This window comes from Scatophagus argus, chromosome 1, assembly GCF_020382885.2.
Source record: "Scatophagus argus isolate fScaArg1 chromosome 1, fScaArg1.pri, whole genome shotgun sequence".
Classification (NCBI taxonomy): domain Eukaryota; kingdom Metazoa; phylum Chordata; class Actinopteri; family Scatophagidae; genus Scatophagus; species Scatophagus argus.
The window spans coordinates 6,107,882-6,125,995 of NC_058493.1; the positions used below are offsets into that span (position 1 = coordinate 6,107,882).

Here is an 18,114-nt window from a genome sequence, read left to right on the forward strand (position 1 = left end):
GCCAACACAATAGGCTGTACGAGCGAGACAATATTGCAAGGGAGAGGGACGCTTGGAATTCCCTGCTTAGACTGCTGCCACCCTGACCCAAACCCAGATAATCGGATGAAGACGGATAGATGGATGGACAATTAGAGGCTGTTGGCCTGTCCTCCAGAAAAGCAGTGCTTGTTTGTTGGTGAGTGTGTAGACTGAAGAGGCAGAGCCTCCTGCAGTTTTGGATCCCAACTCACAAAACCTCTGCTGACTTAAGGAAACCAAACATGACGTACACAACCTGAGACAGAAAATACTCCAGAAATAGTAAACTAACCCACCAGGTTGACATGGATCCTCATGAGGAATGACCACTTGACAAAACCTATTTTAGATTGCCTCAGCTCCTCTAAAATTGACTGCCCCCTCTCCTGAATAATTCATTCTGCCCTTTTGTGACTTTTCTCTCTTTCTTTTTTCTTTTAACAAAAATGCACCATGTACTATAGAATCAGAAGACAGGATTGATTAGGAATGGGACTGATGAATGTTAATTTTAAATAAATAAATATTAATAATAAATGAATAACAATATTAAAATAATAATGAAAGTTAATGAATGTTCTCAACCAGCAATACCAGAATACTAAATGAGATATTACTGTCTGGAAGAATGGTGTTCACACAAACATGTATGTGCGTGTTGGGGTTGAAGCTGTGGGGTGTGTTAAAATAAATCAAAAAATAAACTAATAGTAGATATATCAGTGCATTTCATCTTCTCAGTGACCTAGACAGTTTGTCTAGGTCAGTCAACACACTGTTCTCGTGTCTTCTTCAACTTAGAGTTATTGACTATCCTTAACATTTTGAGCTACCATGACAATCTGTTCTACTACACATCTTTCACACAACTGCTGTGCCATCTCGTCTGTGTTCCTCCCTTTCATTTATCCCATATATGCACAAAGCCTCGTGACAATATAAATTAGCCACACGAAATACAAAACAAGACAATACAGCAGTTAAGCAGTTGCTCAAAAGATGATCAACAAATTCAGTCCAGACTCTGAAACATACATTTTTACATGCATTCATATTTGTTTTTTTTAGTTTCAGATTATATACAGTATAATTTAATTAAGATTAAATGACTGGATTCTTGAAATGTTCCTCTGAAACTGTTCTGTAATTGTTAATTATTATTGTGAAATGCAGAAGAATGCAAATGTGCAAGGAAATTCAGTGTCTTGAGTCTCAGGAGGTTTTGTTATTATTTGCATCGGCAGTTATGCCATTTCTGTCGTAAATATATATATATGGATATAACCCATGCACGGAAAGCCTATCTCATATTAAGACAGTATATTTTGTAACACCATATATTTGATTATGTGGGTCCAACTTCCAGGCTAATTACCCAGATATACCCAGATTTCACGAACTGAAAGTAAAATGGGTTTAGGACATTGATTATTATTATTGCTACTATTATTTATCATCATTGGTTATTCCACTCTTCCTCAAAGGCTAAGTGATTTAAGGATGTGAAACTTAAATCCAGACAATCAACTGATTCATCGTATTACAGTCATACATGTATGGAAGTCCGTGTTTTCAGGGCATGTCCGTATCTGCTCAGAGACGTTTTTTTCTGTTGTTTCAGTAACTTCTGTCATGTTTCATTTTGAGTTTCATTCTGCATCACAGCAAATGTATGGCCAAAGTAAAGTAATCCAGAGAGAAAGACAACACCTCCTCCTGGAAATGAAGACTGGACAGATGCACAATAAGAAACTCTGCAACTCACGCTCATCATGGTTCTTTTGTTTCCAGCGCTGATTTTTGTTTGTGAGCAGAATGACAGTAATACAGTCCTGCCACTGCCTGAAGAGAGGTTGGAGGACATCTGGCTGTCACTCCTCCACCATATTGTGGGAGTGACAGTCAGATGTCCTCCAACCTCTCCTCAAAAGAACACTGCATGTAAATTCTCTTTTCTTCTTTCTTGGGTAGCCTATATTATCACAGGGAGTAATAACTGGTAGTGTAATCAGGTTAGAGGCATAGTTAAATGAAAACTAAGACTTGTTAGCCTCATCTGTCAATTTTTAATTTTCTTCTGTTTTGAATCTTATGGCTTCAAAACAGTAACACAGGCTTGACTGTGGCAAATAACTGCGTATGAAAGTTTAGATAGTCCTCACATATTGAGTGAGAATTATTAAAATAACACTGGTATCACAGTAGCCTGAATACATACTGTGAATATGCGAAAAGGCAATCCAATTTAATGAAATCAGGAAATGAATGGAGAACCTGTGCATTTAAGTTTCCCTTCACTGAACAAATGTATTTTGCTTGTTGCTACTTTAGAGAAATGTTTGCGCTTCACAGTGCAAAATGATGCACATGAGTTTGACAAGAAGGACTGTGTGACGTGGCAATGTGGTCCAGCATGGAACCTCCAGAACACACACACACACACACACACACATTGAGAATTGACTTTTCAGCAGTTAAACTTTTGAAATGAACAATATTTGCTTAATAATACATTTCTATGTATTCAAATGGAGGAAGAGTGAATGAGTGAGTGGATTTTTTTTGTTTTTTTGGAAAATTCTGTAATGAGGTTGTCATTTTTTTTTTGGGTGGAAAAACTACAGTGAATCTTAAGATTATACACCAAAATCTTTGTTTTGTAGGTATATTTAATGTATACAAGTTATGTATTTGACGTATCATCAACCCCACCATTAGACAGACTGGTAGATAGTTGCCTTCCTTCATCTTCATCAATTTGTTTTTTTTTAATTTTCCTTTCTCTTCCCACTTCCTCTCCTATTTTGATTTTTTCCCTTTCCATCTCCTACCCTTCCTCTTTTCTCCATCCCCTCATCTTCCTCTCTTTTTCAATCGTTTTGTCTCTTACTGATATCTCCCTTTCTTTCCTCTTTTTCTCCTTCCTGTTATCATTTACTTTTCTTCCTAGCTCCTACCTTCCTCTCTCTCTTCCTACCTCACGCCCTGTCCCTGCTCCCCCAATGTTCTTTTTCCTCCCTCCTTCCCTATGATCTCCATCCCTCCCTCAATTTCACTCCATGATGAAAGAGGGAGTTTTGAAAGAGAGAGAGAGAGTCAGAGGAGGTGGTTGAAGGGGAGGGGTGGGTCTCTATAAGAGCAGCTGACTCCAGCCTCCACGTAGCCAGACGAACCAAGCTGAGACTGAGGGAAGGAAACATACACTGAGCTAATCTCAACCTGCACCCAAGGGACTCCCTTAGGCACCCACAATCTCACCCCATTACAGGTAAGAAGACCCTGTGGAGAAGGATGGAGATGGAGGAGGAAAAGAAATGTCTTGACCTCTGACCTTTTATGCAGAATCTTTTGCATTTTTGCTATATGAGTAATTTGAATGAGAGGCAGGAAAGAAAGACCACACTGTACAAAAAGCCCTGTTGGAATTATTCTTTATCCTCTATAGAAAGTGGGCATTCAGTTTTACAGTTCGTCACCTCCTTGTTTCTAATGCTGGTAAAGTAGCAGTGCAGCAGTGTCAGACTCAAATGTGAATTTCCTTTTAACCACATATAAATTTAACTGAGAAGGGAGGTGGAAAAATACATGTACATGTTGTGTAAGCTTTTGTCAGCCTTATTAGAAGTCTTTGTTTCCATCACTTGTTTGTCAGTTTCTGTATGCCTGCTGTATAGTATCCTGGATTAAGTTTTGCAGCTACTGTTGCTGTGCTGTGACCCCCTGACCTCTGAGCTCCTCACGGTTGGGTGCTTGTAATGGTGCCAAAGAATCGAAGCATTTTCTTTTGTTGACCTGAGTGACAAAGCGGAGTAGAATAATGTCTCAAATGGACAAACCACTGATTCTGTGTTTCATAGAATCAATGCGTCACCTCTAAAAGAACAATTAAGTGTCTGAATGGGATAAAAGCATAAGGCAGAGGAATGTCCACACCACAGAGAGCACAAGGTGAACACACTCCCTCTGAGGGCTACACATGCGGTTTGTTTTGTCAGTTCACTGGTATTTACTAAAGAGGGAAAGGTCATAAATCGTTCATCCCAATTAGTCATTAATCGTTCAGGCCTGATTTGCTGCTGCACCGTAGTGAGTTCCATGAATGAAAAGGGAGTCTTCACAGGAAGCTGCTGTGTGTGGGTGTTCATGTCTAAGACACAGTAATGACAGGTAATTTAGGTGAGTGCACATTGGTTAAACAGGGTCAGATAGATTTTATTTTGGGTTTCATAGCCTGAAATACTTTGCTTAAGTAGTGTGAAAATTAGATTTCCAAAGATTTCATTTATGACAAAAAATATCAAGCATCTTAAATACAGATAGAAATGAGTATCTGCAATCTGATTTTATTTCGATTATTGATGCTGGAATGAGAAATGTAGTGCTGCTGAAATGTAGGATTTTACTGGCAATAAATATGATTAAAACAACCTTTGTCTTCTTGTCTTTAAAAAGAAGACTTTAAAAAGAAGGATGCCCAGTTCATGAAAGGAGGGGAAAAGCAGAAAAGACAGTCATGCAAGTGGATTTTATTGATCACGTATAAAGAATGTGACTAAATCTGACCTACAGTGACATTACAGACTCCCATCTTCTTTATGAGCCAAAACCACTCTTGTTCTCCAGAGATGGCTTAATGGACTGATATCAGAACAAAATGTGCCTGATATCATCTTATGTGAAATATATATTAAATCACTTGCTTTTAAAACCTTTACATAAACGGTATAACGCTATATCATCATCATTTTATCATCGTTATTGGTAGTAGAAATAGTAGTGACAGCATTTTTCTTTCTGTGAAAGTACTAATATCACTTTCCTGATGTCTTCAGGCATTTAGGTGTAAAACTCATTATGCAGTGTTTTTTTAAGCTGTCAGTAAAGTGAAGTTCATACACTTTAAGATGTCACCTTTTATTTTACACTGAGTAATTAACATAACATAGTTTTTGTTTAGCCTGCGGCTCACTTTTCACTTGACCTTGAAAGACACTCTCTCAACAAAGGCACTGTTCAAAATTGGATTATTTTAAGTAGGCTATTGCAAAAAGACTCAACAACCACTGATACTGACTTACAAAGCTTCTTACATCTCTCCAGAAAGAGGCTGATGCAGATCCACAGATAGCACTAAAATAATGACATTTTGAACTGAACTGAAAAATGGAAGCTCCATTCTTGTGCCTTAAGGCAAATACTTAAAGTATTTCTGTGACTGCAACAGATTTGAGAAGCTGTGGATTTTACCTTTAATAGCTTTTTTCGCTCAATTTGGCATTAGTTGGGTGAAACATGGCAAGGAATGTCTTAGGTACAATTTCAATTGAGGTATAATTTCTGCAAAGATTAAAGTTGTGATATTAAGCTGATCATAGGTATAGGTGTCACTGTTCAGAGATAGATACGTGACAAGATGAAATTATTTCATATGGACATAACCACCATTAACAAACACATCAGCTGTGGGTTACAAACATTCTGTGCTGTTGTTTTTCATTTCATTGTTTCATTTCATTGTGTTCCTGTGGACAGATGGCCAGACATAGATGAGGTGATCATGAAAAACATGACATTTCAACATCCATTACAATAAGATTTCAAGCAGAAAATGTTTGAATTGTCCACCAAAACTCTTGTGAACCTTTTGGTACAAAACCCTAAGAGAGAAAGAGCATGTCCTCTTTCTATTCCACTGTTAGACTTGAACAAGACGATCAGAAGGACTGGATATAAAATACTTCAGCTGCCTTTGTTAAGTCCATGTTCACACAAAACAGCTGAATGTTTATTCTACTATTATATGTTACTCTTTCTTACGTTCTATGTATGCACCAATCACTAAGACAAATTCCTAGTAATGTAAAAACCTCTTCACTTACAATGGCAATAAAGATGATTCTGATTCTATTTGTTACCTGATCAAGCGGTAGTGCAACAGAGGACGGTTGTTGCTAGTTAGACATATGAGCAGATAGAAAAAAGAAATTTAACTTACAAAAAACCAAATAACATCAAGAGACAAAACAACAAATATGACAAATTCATACACAATGATGTGATGCTACTTCCAAAATAAACCTTAAGCTTAACAAAAAACAAAACAAAACAAAAACATATTGATTGCACAAAACATTTATAAAACCTTAAGGAGATGAAGCCCTTTTTCCATAGCCATGTGTCTCTTGGCCTAAAAATCCCGTCTTCTTCAGTCTTCTCAGTATCAATGCATCATTGGTTTCTTCACAAACACACCACACCATAATAGCTCAATGGATAACCTTCCTTAACCGCCAGTATACCAATCTCATTCAAAGACTGGACTGGAAGAAATAGAAGGAGGATCACAGGTCACACCTTATAGTGCTGCTGTGCACAGCTCTGGCGGCTGCTCAGAACGGACTGTGAATGCGTGGCGTTAATCCAAAGATACAATGTTCCTAACACAGCAGTGTCCCTGTTCCTCCTTTTGTGCTGGGAGGATTTTGCAGATGTTTCTTCATGTCTCCTTGCTGGCCCCATGTGCTCCTCCTTGTCCCTCCTTGTTTCCATATCAAAGGAGAACTGACTCCTATCAGAAGCAGTTGCACTCATTTTAATTGTGGCGCAGAGATATGAATTGTATTTTGCTGTTTTTGATTAAATAATTGTCCTGTGACATCAGAAAAATATCCGAGTGGAAAGGCCCCGACCTTCCTCCTTTCTTTCTTCTCCTTATCGGTTAAGGTTCTCAGTTATCCAGGTCACGGTCTGTGTAGTAAATTCTTAGGGCATCTGGACTGTGTAGGGTTCTTGAAGATGTTTTGCCTCTCATCTAAGAAGCTTCTTCAGTTCTAAATTTTGGTGGGGAGTGCAGAGTATTTAACCTCTGTGGGTATTGAATGCCTAAACAAAAGGGGCTGTGAGTCTTTAGGCTAAGTGGGTCGTTACATCCACCTGGGAGAAGTGTCCAAGGTCGTTCAGAGGTCTGATGGACCCCCTCTTGTCTTTATCTGGGTTGTTGTGGCCACTTGAGTCATTATGGTAAAAAGGGGTCATTTGAATTCTCCTTAATTTGTTTTCTTGTAGTCTTGGTAATCTATTGAAGCATACATATTTAGAGGGAAAAGTGGAAGTTGTAGAGTCAAATAGACTAATTACTTACACTTGGTGTTTGCTGCCAGTTGTCACAGCATTGTATTTTAACAAACAATTTTCCAAAGTTTCCATCATAAAAATGCTGAATGAGTAATTTCTCAACTATTATGAATTTTTAAACCAAGAATATTACTTTACTAAAGGTTACTTTTAAATAAAGTACGTTAACAGTAATACAACACATTCATTCAGATTCAGTCCATTAAAAAGCTGGTTCAGCATTAACATTCGGCAGCATCATGTCTGATAGAGCATGGATAAAACTGATGAGAATGTTAACAAAATAAGGCCAACCATAGCAATCATTGTTGTCTTGGTAAAATAATGCTCAAAGTTTACTTAGTACAGTAATAGAAACAGTACTAGATACCCACAATACCCTGGTATCTTAATTTAGTATTTAAAAAAAAAAATATTCCTCAAAGCTAATAGACCAGCTAATCATGACATGGTTATGGTCATGACTTTGGCTCTCAGTAGGCTATGATATTTGAGATAATATTTTTGGCCTCACAGAAACCTTATTTCCCAACATTTTGCCCAAGGTTGTATTGGACTTTTATAATGCATTTACACCTCTAAAATTTAGAAAAATGTGTGTGTGTTAGAGGTGCCCAGATGTGTTTTCATATTTCATTTCATATTTACTTTTGCACAAACTGATGATTATATTCTTAAAGCTTTCTCAGCCAGCACTGTGAGTGAGTTTTTCAGCGTCTCGGTCTGTGCTGTCACATAACAAGAAGGAGCCTATGATTGTTGTGCCAGATGAAGACATGGCTTGAATAGCTTCTTATGCTAAACAGCACTGTGCAACAGTGTTGCTTGATTTTACAAGCTGGTGTCATGTTACTGCAATAAAGGCACTCATCAGACTTTTGTCTCATAAAACTCAGGTCTGGACAAAACATCAAAAAAAGTAGAAAGAGCTCAGATGTAATAATATTATTGATGACTTCCATTTAGGTGTGTCAGTGAGCCATGACAGCCTCCCCTGAATTGAATGCAGCCATCAGTATTGTTATAGGTGGCAGCCGTGGCCTAGAGTTTGGAGAAGCAGCTTGTGATCAGAAGGTCACTGGTTCGATTTCCCCACTGGAAGGGCAGGAAAAATTTGGGTGTGGTAGAGTGATTAATGTGCAAAATGCAAAATATATATACTGCCAATAAAGCGATTCTTCTTCTATTCTTCTTCTTCTTAACTACACCTGTGTTCAGCTCAGACCTATGTGAGTGATTGAATGTGAAAATGCTTGACTGCCTCAAGGCGTCTTCTAAATGTTGTATCACCACGTGTTTAATTTAGTTTACCAATATAGTAATAATGATGTTGTTAACAAGAGGAACCAAAACAAATGAATGTCATATTTGGGCAGCTAAGATAGAAAACCAAAAAATTGCAGGGCATCACCTCATCTCAAGACATAAACAACAACAACAACAAAATATATCCACATATGAAATGAGTCTAATAATCTGCGTAAGTGTGTGCGAGCACACCTTCCAACCATTAATCGACCTTCGGTGATTAGATGCATTGAAAAAGGAAATTGATTTAGCTTAGCGTGTCTGCCTGTAATGGCTTCAGCTTGTAATCTACTGCCACGTCACACACAGTCTGACTAACAGGAACCATCTTGTAAAAGCACTTAAGGTTTCTACCAAAGGTTTCTTCTGGCTTGAGATAGGTCAAAACGCCCACTCGGCAGACACATCTGTGAGCTGACATGAGCTCTGACCAGGAGCCAAGGAGCACGATCATAAGAAATAATGTCTTTTCCTAATTCCATTGGTAGTGCAGCTGTGTCGTTACTGCCTGGGTGTATTTTGATGCTTTGTTACAATAAAATCATGTAATATATTAATTGCTGAAAATCAGTCTTGTATAACTATAATAACAACAACAACAACAACAACAATAATAATAATAATAATGATGATGATGATGATGAGAACTAGTTTAATGTAAGATTTAGCCTTCCACATGTATGTCTTACAGTTTTCTCTAACAGATGGATTGTCAAAATTGATATAAAAATATTGCTCTGATATCAAATAACAAGCGAAAAATTGTGTGAAACTGTTTCTTATTTTTTTCCTAAACATACTTTAGTTGATTTTGTGCAACTAAGCCTCTTGTGAATGTTTATAGCAATAGCAGCAGTTTCGTTACATTTAAGTTTGAAAGAGAGAGCGAGTGATAAAGTGTATGACAGAGGAAGAGGGAGAGGAAGAGCATGAGTGGGTGAGCAGACTTAAAGAAGCAGAAAGCAGGGTCTTTAAGGAAGAGAGAGGTAATGACTGATAAATCAGGAGGTAGATAATGTGTGCAGGAAGTGACAGAGACAAATTATATAGATTAGATATTTTTAACCTGACTGGTAATACAGATCTACTGTCCTGAAATGTGTCACGTCAATGACCAGCTATCAATATTAAAACAAAGAGCACATTGTGTTTTGAGTGGGCTTAAGACTAGCTGTCAGTCAAAGTGACTTTTCTGACAGATAACATAGTCTACCATCTGGCTCCAGGCAGAAGACTAAATAGCATTTAATTACCTGTCAAACTGACTCATCAACTAACAAAGCCAAACACCATGAATACACTAATTATTCAATATTTGATTTGTTTTTCTTTAATATGCTAGTCCTCTCTCCTTTAAGGGTTGGAAGTTATTGTTCTGTTTAATTTTAAGCTAACCTATTTATACAGTTGTGGATAATAATTTTGTGTTCATAAAGTCGTTAATCATATCAGTTACTATTTCATCTTCCTAACTTTTACATGTACTCAGGCTTTTTATATATTAAAATTCCATAAAAGAAGGGAACGAAAAATGAATCAAAACTGGGATATTGACTGGGTTGAGCTAAATAGCAATCAGCCATTACATTTTTCTTTTTCTTTCTTTCTTTTGTTTTTTTTTTGCTACTGGTGTAACTACAATGAGTTCAAATGTCCGGAGAGGCATTATATAGAAACCAACCACAAAGTGAGAAAAGTTACAGCCTAAGTACATGGTGTACTGATGTGAATATGTTGCGTAATAATCTGCACTTCAGCTTTTAAAAATAAAGAACTTCATGATGGATGCCCGCTGCTCCACTGTTCAACCACGCGTGAATAATCCAGCTTTAACTCGCTCTTTGGACTGGGAGTAATTTATTTTGTACTTCCTGCTCTTGATGAGAAAATGGCGGTAATAGAGGAAAATCATAGTGGAGACAGTTGATAACAGCGTGTGAGACAGAATTTTGTGCTTACAGTGAGGCGAGAGTCGTGTGGTGTGACTTTGAATCAGACCAGAACTTTCAGTTTCATACTTCTTATTCAGGAGTCTTTATTCATGGTTGACTAAGCATACTTTTGAATCAATGACCTGAGGATTGTCTTGATTTAGCACTTTTTACATAGGCATAGCTCACTGAAATTACATACAGTAATATCTACGGATATATTCCAACACTTTTCCAACTTTGTGAGGTGACATTTCACTTATTATTTGTCCGAACATGAACAAAACCACATACAAGAGGTTTTTGGTGTTCACCATTCCTTTGGCAGCCCAATGGCACATCATCAGCTCATGTGGTCACGTGGTATGAGTCACATACTGTTGAGAGATACTCTATGGACAGATGTTCCCTCCGCCATTGCCGTTTTTCATCATCTACTGGACTGTAAGACCTCGATCAGAAGCGCCTCAGCACAGTGCCTGACGGTAATGACTTAATTAACTGGTTTATTTCGTGGTTAATCAGTTAATTAAAGGCAGAGTAATTGAGTTTTAAGGGCTCTCAAGAGAACCTGGCAGACGTCAGTATAAGACCTCATTGAGGAGTTTAATTCATTTTAACAGAGCTTTTAACAACACAGAGTACTATACAGACAAGAGAAAAACTGATAAAGACTACTTCCATACCTGTGCGTGAATGTCACATAGCTGTAACATGCTGACTGAGGCTTGAGTGACTGCAACCAGGCTGTATGCATTCTGTGTTTATTATGTACTTGATAAGAAACCAGAATTTAATTGATTTCATCAGGAAAGAAAGAATTAGTAAGTGCTTACCTGGCCACAATAGTTGACAGTTGCCAGCATTCACCCTCAGGTAGGATTCAGAGTACACTTTAAACTTCCTCTGACAGCTGTCAAAACATATTCTGTGGTTCATGTTTATTCATGTTTCACAAAGTTCAGATGAAGCCCAGACCATCTCTCTATCCACCGTGCTGGCCAGGACACAATTCTGGAAATCTGAGAAGATCCCAATATTTGATACGTGGCTGAGTGTGGCTGAAGGACTAAAGAAAAGTATTACATTTAGAGAAATTTAGATTCACTATGTCAGACATAGAGGAGCTCTTACAGAAAATTTGGTCCATGTCATTTCTCTGAAAAATTAGAGCGAATTATTAGTTTAATGGATTAACTGCGTGGGTGGCATGGTGGCACTATCGTCTCACAGCAAGAGGGTTCCAGCTTCAAGTCTGGGCCCTTCTGTGTGGAGTTTGCATGTTCTCCCTGTGCCTGCATGGGTTTTCTCCTGGTATTCCGGCTTCCTCCCACCATCCCAAAAACATGCACATTAGGTTAATTGGCTCTACATTGCCCCTAGGTGTGACTGTCTGTCTTTGAACCTTAAAGCAGGTATAGAAAAAGGATGGATGGATTAACTGTATCACAGATCAGTACCTTATAAGTTAGGTAATAAATTATAACCAACTGAATACCACTCACCTCACCCTCCTCTGCTGTGGCCAAAAAATACAAAAGGCCCTCTTTAGAGCCAGTGTTTGGTTCGTTCATGGGTGTATTTCTCAAATAAATAAATATGGCTAAGTACAGCACCACAGAGCTGCTAGCATAGCTGTGGACTTTTAGTATAAATATGGCTTAAGGGTTTGACAGTATGAAGATAAACATACATATCACTTGTCTTCACTCCTTTGTACACTCATATGTGTGTATGCATCCTCTGCCTACACCACAGCAGACAAATATTTGTCCTTAATGATGGCAGCTTATTTTTGAAAAGTAAGTCAGCACAAAGTCAGTCACAGAAGCATGACAAACAAGATGCATTTTGAGCAAATGAACATACCCAGGCTGTTTGTCTGACTCCACTGCCATCTGCCAAGCTAGTCCCACCCTGAGCTGTCCTACAGTATTCCTGCCTAACATGGCTGTGCTGCTCCTTTTGTCCTTCAACAGAAATCCTGTCCTTTTTCCGCTCAGATCAGACAGACTTGACACACACTTTGTTTACACTCTAGAGGATTGATTCATTTTGCTGCTGCTCTTTTATGGGTAGTTGGAGATTGGAAAGAACTGTAGTGCAATTACACTTTTATCAGTTTGTAATTACTTTGAATAAATTCCAAATTTCCAAGACATTATGAAGTAGAGTTTGACTGAAGATAAATTAGTTTTTCTGTCTTCTAAGCCAGTTTAATCGATAATGATAAGCTACACCTAAAAAAGCAGAATGGTGCTGCGTGTGAATTTGTATTTGAGTGTGCTGGCACTGTATAATGGGCATCCACACTGTGTATCCATTCGGTGTGTGTAAGAGAATGTGCATGTTTGTGTGTGTGTTTGTGTACTGTCATTCTTGTGTGTCAGAATGTTGTGTATGTTTTGTGCATGTCAGTTCAAGTTTATATGTGTTTGTCTGCAACAAACAATGACTCAGTATGCTGCCAGAGGCATTAACTGAGGCATCAATTAAAGGAGTTAACGAGTTTGTTTAATGAGATGAAAACTCTGGTTGTGTTTCTGACGTCAGACACACCAGACCAGACTGCTCCTCTACCAGAACAAGGTCAAACAGGTTTTTTCTCTATTTTTTCAGTCACCAAGGATTTGTATTTTCTTTTCGTCACTTTTCATGTCTGCTGCATCCTATCACCCTCCGACTGTGCTTTCATCTCACTCGTAAATAAATTTCTTTAATCGTGGCACAGTTTCATCACATTCGGTTTCACCAGGTCCCTAGAATAAATGAATAAATCAGTGGAATACAGCTGGTCCTTACACCTGCGGTTTTCCTGCTACAAAACCAAAATGTCTGCTGTGAAAAAAACTCTTTCAGTTTGTTTTCAGTTTAGAGTAACTCAGCTAGCCTTCACCTACATAACTGTCCAATATATTGCATATGTATATTTATGGAATAGAATAGAAAATAAAGTAGCTTCATGAGCAGCATTCATTCTGCTCTTTACTGACCAGCAACAGCTGTGCCAAATGACTGTGTGTGGCAGCTCCCAAGGTTATCCATAGTGCACGTTTATTTTTGTGGCTAGCTTGCTAGTTAAGAAAATACAGCAGATAAATATAACAATTTCAGAGCTGCTGGAAGCCATACTTTCCTTCTATTAGTGAAAGGGAGTTTTGTACTGCTTCCAGTCTGGTTATTAAGTTATTAAGTTGTTAAGTCTTTTTGAGTCACATTGAGCTGTAGGTGGTTTTTCCCGCTCCATGTGACAAAGTTGTCCAATACCGTCCTGTACTCTCTCTCATCCCTCCCAGTAATACACCCAACCACTGCTGGGTCATCAGAACATTTCTGAAGATGGCAGGTCTCTGTGCAGTGCTTAAAGTCTGTGGTGTAGATTGTGAAGAGGAAGGGAGAGAGGACAGTCCCCTGTGGAGCCCCGGTGTTGCTGATCACTTCATCTGACAAGCAGCACTTCAGGCATACATACTGCGGTCTGCCTGTCAGATAGTCTGCGATCCAGGACACCAGTGGGGCATCCACCTGCATCGCTGTCAGCTTCTCAGCCAACAGAGCCGGCCTGATGGTGTCAAACGCACTCGAGAAATCAAAGAACATGATTGTCACAGTGCTTGCCGGCTTGTCCACCTGATTCTACCTGATCAAACACATTTTCAGCGTTTAATATATGCTAACAAGGTAACTTGTGTCAGTGAAAGAGCAACTGTTGTATTAAGTTGTTGCACTGAACATGTGTATTTGGTGTGTCCTGTGTTGTGCAGAAGAAGGTGGGACCATGAAGACTGTGGTGGCTCTGCTGCTGCTCTGTCTGTGTGATCCTGGACAGGGTGACTGCGGGGCAGACTGCCTGTCCTGCAGCAACATCCTGCCCAAACAGTTCAGTTTCAACACCATGGTGAGGAATCCACACACCCACCCACCCACCCACACACACACACACACACACACACACACACACACACTGCAGATTGGACCAGTGGAGCTCTCACCCAAAACAGAGAGCGATAAAACAAATTTAGATGTCCCATCTAAATGAGTCACAAAGGTGAGCTGCAGTACAGACAATAAATAATAATACATGCTAGCTGTGACTCTGCCATGGCTTATGGGACACTTGAAAACAACAGAGCGCCGTTAAAGTTATCAGTAACACCTGCTTCTCCTGCTGTGACAAAATGTCTGCTGTAAAAAAGACTAACAGTTTCTGTTTCTGTTGCGTATTTATTGCACAAGGGGAATATTTAACTGACAAAAACTTGAGTGAAGTAAGGGAAAAACAAATCATGCAATGAAATATTAGCAAATCCTCCATCCAGACAAAACTGGACTACACTCTCACGCACTTATCTTAATTTAAGAAACCCCTTGTGCCACCTTCCTGTACTCATCTTGTCTCCCTCCCTCTCCTTCACTGCCCCTGACTCAACAAATTACCCTTTTGCCATTTGAGTTTTAATTTGTTATGGCTAATTGATTCCTGGGGATAGATGTGTATTTCTCTTCTCAGTGCTTATGCGTGGTAGTTGGTTCTTTTAATGTCATGTTTGCTTCTCAGACATTTTGGCAAAGTACATGGTAAAGACCTTTAAGTGCACATGTCTTCTAACATTAAACTTTGAACTGTTAGAGTTGTTGGTGTTAAGCACTGCTTCAAGACAGGTACCTCACTATGTGTCATTCAGTTGTTGCCCCATTTTGTTTTAGAATTAATGGCTCCTTTTGCTCATTTTAATGTTCTCCTCTCCTTTATTCGCATCTCTCCCTCCTGCCTTTTACATGTAAATCTATAAGCAACCAGAGCATCCATCATTAGTCTAATCCATGGAAACAGGAGATAATCTTCAAAATAATGTGGTATTTCAATGCAGTTACAGTCTTGTTAGACTTACAGATACATTCCCATATAATGACGCACACACACACTCACACACACACACACATGCACACACATGCTCATTGAGCCTTTGTAGTGGAAGATATAGGTGATAAACAAGATAAAAATCAAATCAATTCCCTTCTGTCATATTGATTTTTGCGTTGTATAAGTTAAGGACTTTCAAACAACCCCCACAAATCAGATACTACCTTCTAAGCTACATACTGTTTTATACACAATGTATGGAGTCTCTTAGGGTGTTCCAGGACCAGGATTTGGCTACTGCGCTTTAATTAATGTTATTATTTGCCCCAAGCCACCATATGTGCTTACCCAGTAGTCAAGCCATGAATTCTAATGGAAGCAGTGAATGACCAGTTTACCACATGATGGACCTCTCTCATCATTCCTAGAGCTATAGTTAAAAACTGCCTACATCACTGACCTCAGAAAGAAAATAAAGATGACATTTTATCTTTGTCCCCATCAGGTGTGTCTCACTGAGTGCGAAGACAACGTCTCCCCAGCCTCCTATCGGGACTTCTGTCGGAAAGTGTTGTCGTCACAAATTTCCTCCCTTAGTGGTGCGATCAGGAAAAGATCTCAGGAGGAGGTGGAGGCCTTTTTTCCTGAGGAGGAGGGGCAACTGGAGGGAGGTCTGTTGCTACCCATTGCATTGCAGAGGTTCGATCATGTGACCCGGGCACTGGGGGTCGACGAGAGGGATCTGGGTGGCAAAGGCAGCCAGCTGAACACTGCCTACAACTCCCAGAATGCCCTGTCCCTCGAGGATGACTATGAAGAAGAAGCAGGGCAGGAAGAAGGGGCTTCTGATGTGGCAGCAAGAGAACAGGGTGATGTAGGGTTGAATGTCTCCAAGAGGTTTGGCGGCTTCGTCAAAGGAAGGCATGGCTACAGGAAGTTGATGTCTCCTGGAAGATCTTACCAGAAGAGGTATGGTGGCTTCATTGGCATTCGGAAATCAGCCCGCAAGTGGAACAACCAAAAACGTTTCAGTGAATTCCTGAAGCAGTACCTTGGAATGAGCACTCGGGCTACTGAGTTCAACAGCTTGTCAGAGGACCTCACCCAACAGAATGAAGTTTAGCAAAGTGCATGTTTAAGCCACTGACATGAAACAATTTCCTAATGTATTTTCACTGATCTTGTTTAACTGGTGTCACCAAAGTTGACCTGCTAATTCAAAGTTAAGATTCAATAGGCCAACATAGATCCAAAAGTAAAACTAAACCCACAATCTAAGACTTCCTTTGGAGTCCTCTTTGTCTCAAGACATAAGAAATGCAGTTTCTTATGTCTTGAGATATAAGAAATGCAGTTTCTGTTGTCGGACCCTTTTTAAATATGATACAAACAGTTACCTATAATTATCAGACATTATTCAGTCTTGAGCAGTTTAACCCTCCAGTGGAGTTAGTGGAAATTTCAAACCCCTTAAAATCAGCTAATCACTGGCATCTTTCAGGACCCTTTTCCACCTCTGGACACCCTGAGTCATTCAGACCTCTTATTTAGTGCCCCCTGTGGGATGTATCAGTTGAACAACCATGTTTCATTTGATAGTCTGCCCAAGTCCTTATCCTCAAAAGCTTTGATGAAAGCTTTGTGGGATCTTGATTCACAAGTCACAGTGATTTACATCAAAATATAGCATACAATTTACTGTTTAATGTATTCTGCTAGAATAATATTGTCATAGTCACTGGTTTTCCAATCCCCTGATTTATACAGTATACTAAATTTCTGCACTGGATCATCTGTCAAAAGTGCTAAATCTTCCTCTGTGAAGGCCTCTTGTTTTGTTTTTTTTTGTTGTTGTTGTTGTTTTGTTGTTTTTTTGTGGGGGGGTCTCCTTACTGTTGAAAATGTGTATTGAAACACTGTTGTCAAGTCTAGCAGAACCACTTTCTTTATTATACTACCATCTTGTGGCAAAATGCATTAGTCCTTCTCTTTTAAAGGACAAGAAAAAGTGTTTTTTTTTCATGTTTTGGCATTATGATAAGGGTAATGTCAGCAGTAATGTAAACTGTATGTGATTTATGGTAAATAAATTAAAACATGCAAAAACACAACTACAAGTCATTGGTTAATCACTGTGCCAAAACTCAACGACAAGACGGGCTAGAAAGGCAGGCTTCATGAAAAGATTTCTCCTTCAGTCTGATGTAACGGTGAAGTGAAAGACTACAGAGCACTCAATAACAATGGATGTATACTACTGATCTTTCTGCCAAAATGATGTGAGGTACAAGTAAGCATCATCTCTGACTGGCGATAGTGTTCATTTATGTAAAAATATTTCCTATTTATTTTCTTCGAACTGTAATGGTGTGAAATGTTTTTGTTGCCCTCTATGACAACTTGTAAATAGCTGAAATTAAACATGTTAATAAAAATAGTTTACTATTTCCTTCTTGGCTTGTCATGCAGCAACTGATTCTGTGTCTTGAGGTGTTTTGTTCTTGGTGTGTAGTAATGGAGGTGGGTTCATTTAATCTTTAACTTATTTTTTGTTACTTTTTTTTTGGAACTACTATGCTTTTTTGTAGATTAGCTTTAAGATGTTGCTAAAAACACAAACAAACATTCTGTAGTACTCCTTTGACAGAAGTTTGCTTCTATGAGGTACAAGGCAGTTATAAATGCGCTTAATCCATTAATGAATCCTCATGGATTTCTCACTTTCTAATGAGCCAGTAGGTAAGTGGTCAATAGTGGCAATGATCCGTTCAGTCTACACCAGCATGTTAGAGGTCAAATCATCCATCAGAGGGGTCCACCTGATGAACTGAAGACACATCTGATGAACTGCTGACA

General features: G+C 38.9%; 1 protein-coding gene across 1 annotated transcript; it reads left to right on the forward strand.

The window, feature by feature from the left end:
* The first annotated feature begins 3,164 nt into the window (after positions 1–3,164).
* pnoca (prepronociceptin a) lies at positions 3,165–17,663 on the forward strand. Its single transcript, XM_046405747.1, has 3 exons — positions 3,165–3,289; positions 14,159–14,292; positions 15,764–17,663. Exons 2-3 carry the CDS (start codon positions 14,173–14,175, stop codon positions 16,379–16,381), a joined length of 738 nt encoding a protein of 245 aa, XP_046261703.1. The 5' UTR covers positions 3,165–3,289; positions 14,159–14,172; the 3' UTR covers positions 16,382–17,663.
* Positions 17,664–18,114: the final 451 nt, after the last annotated feature.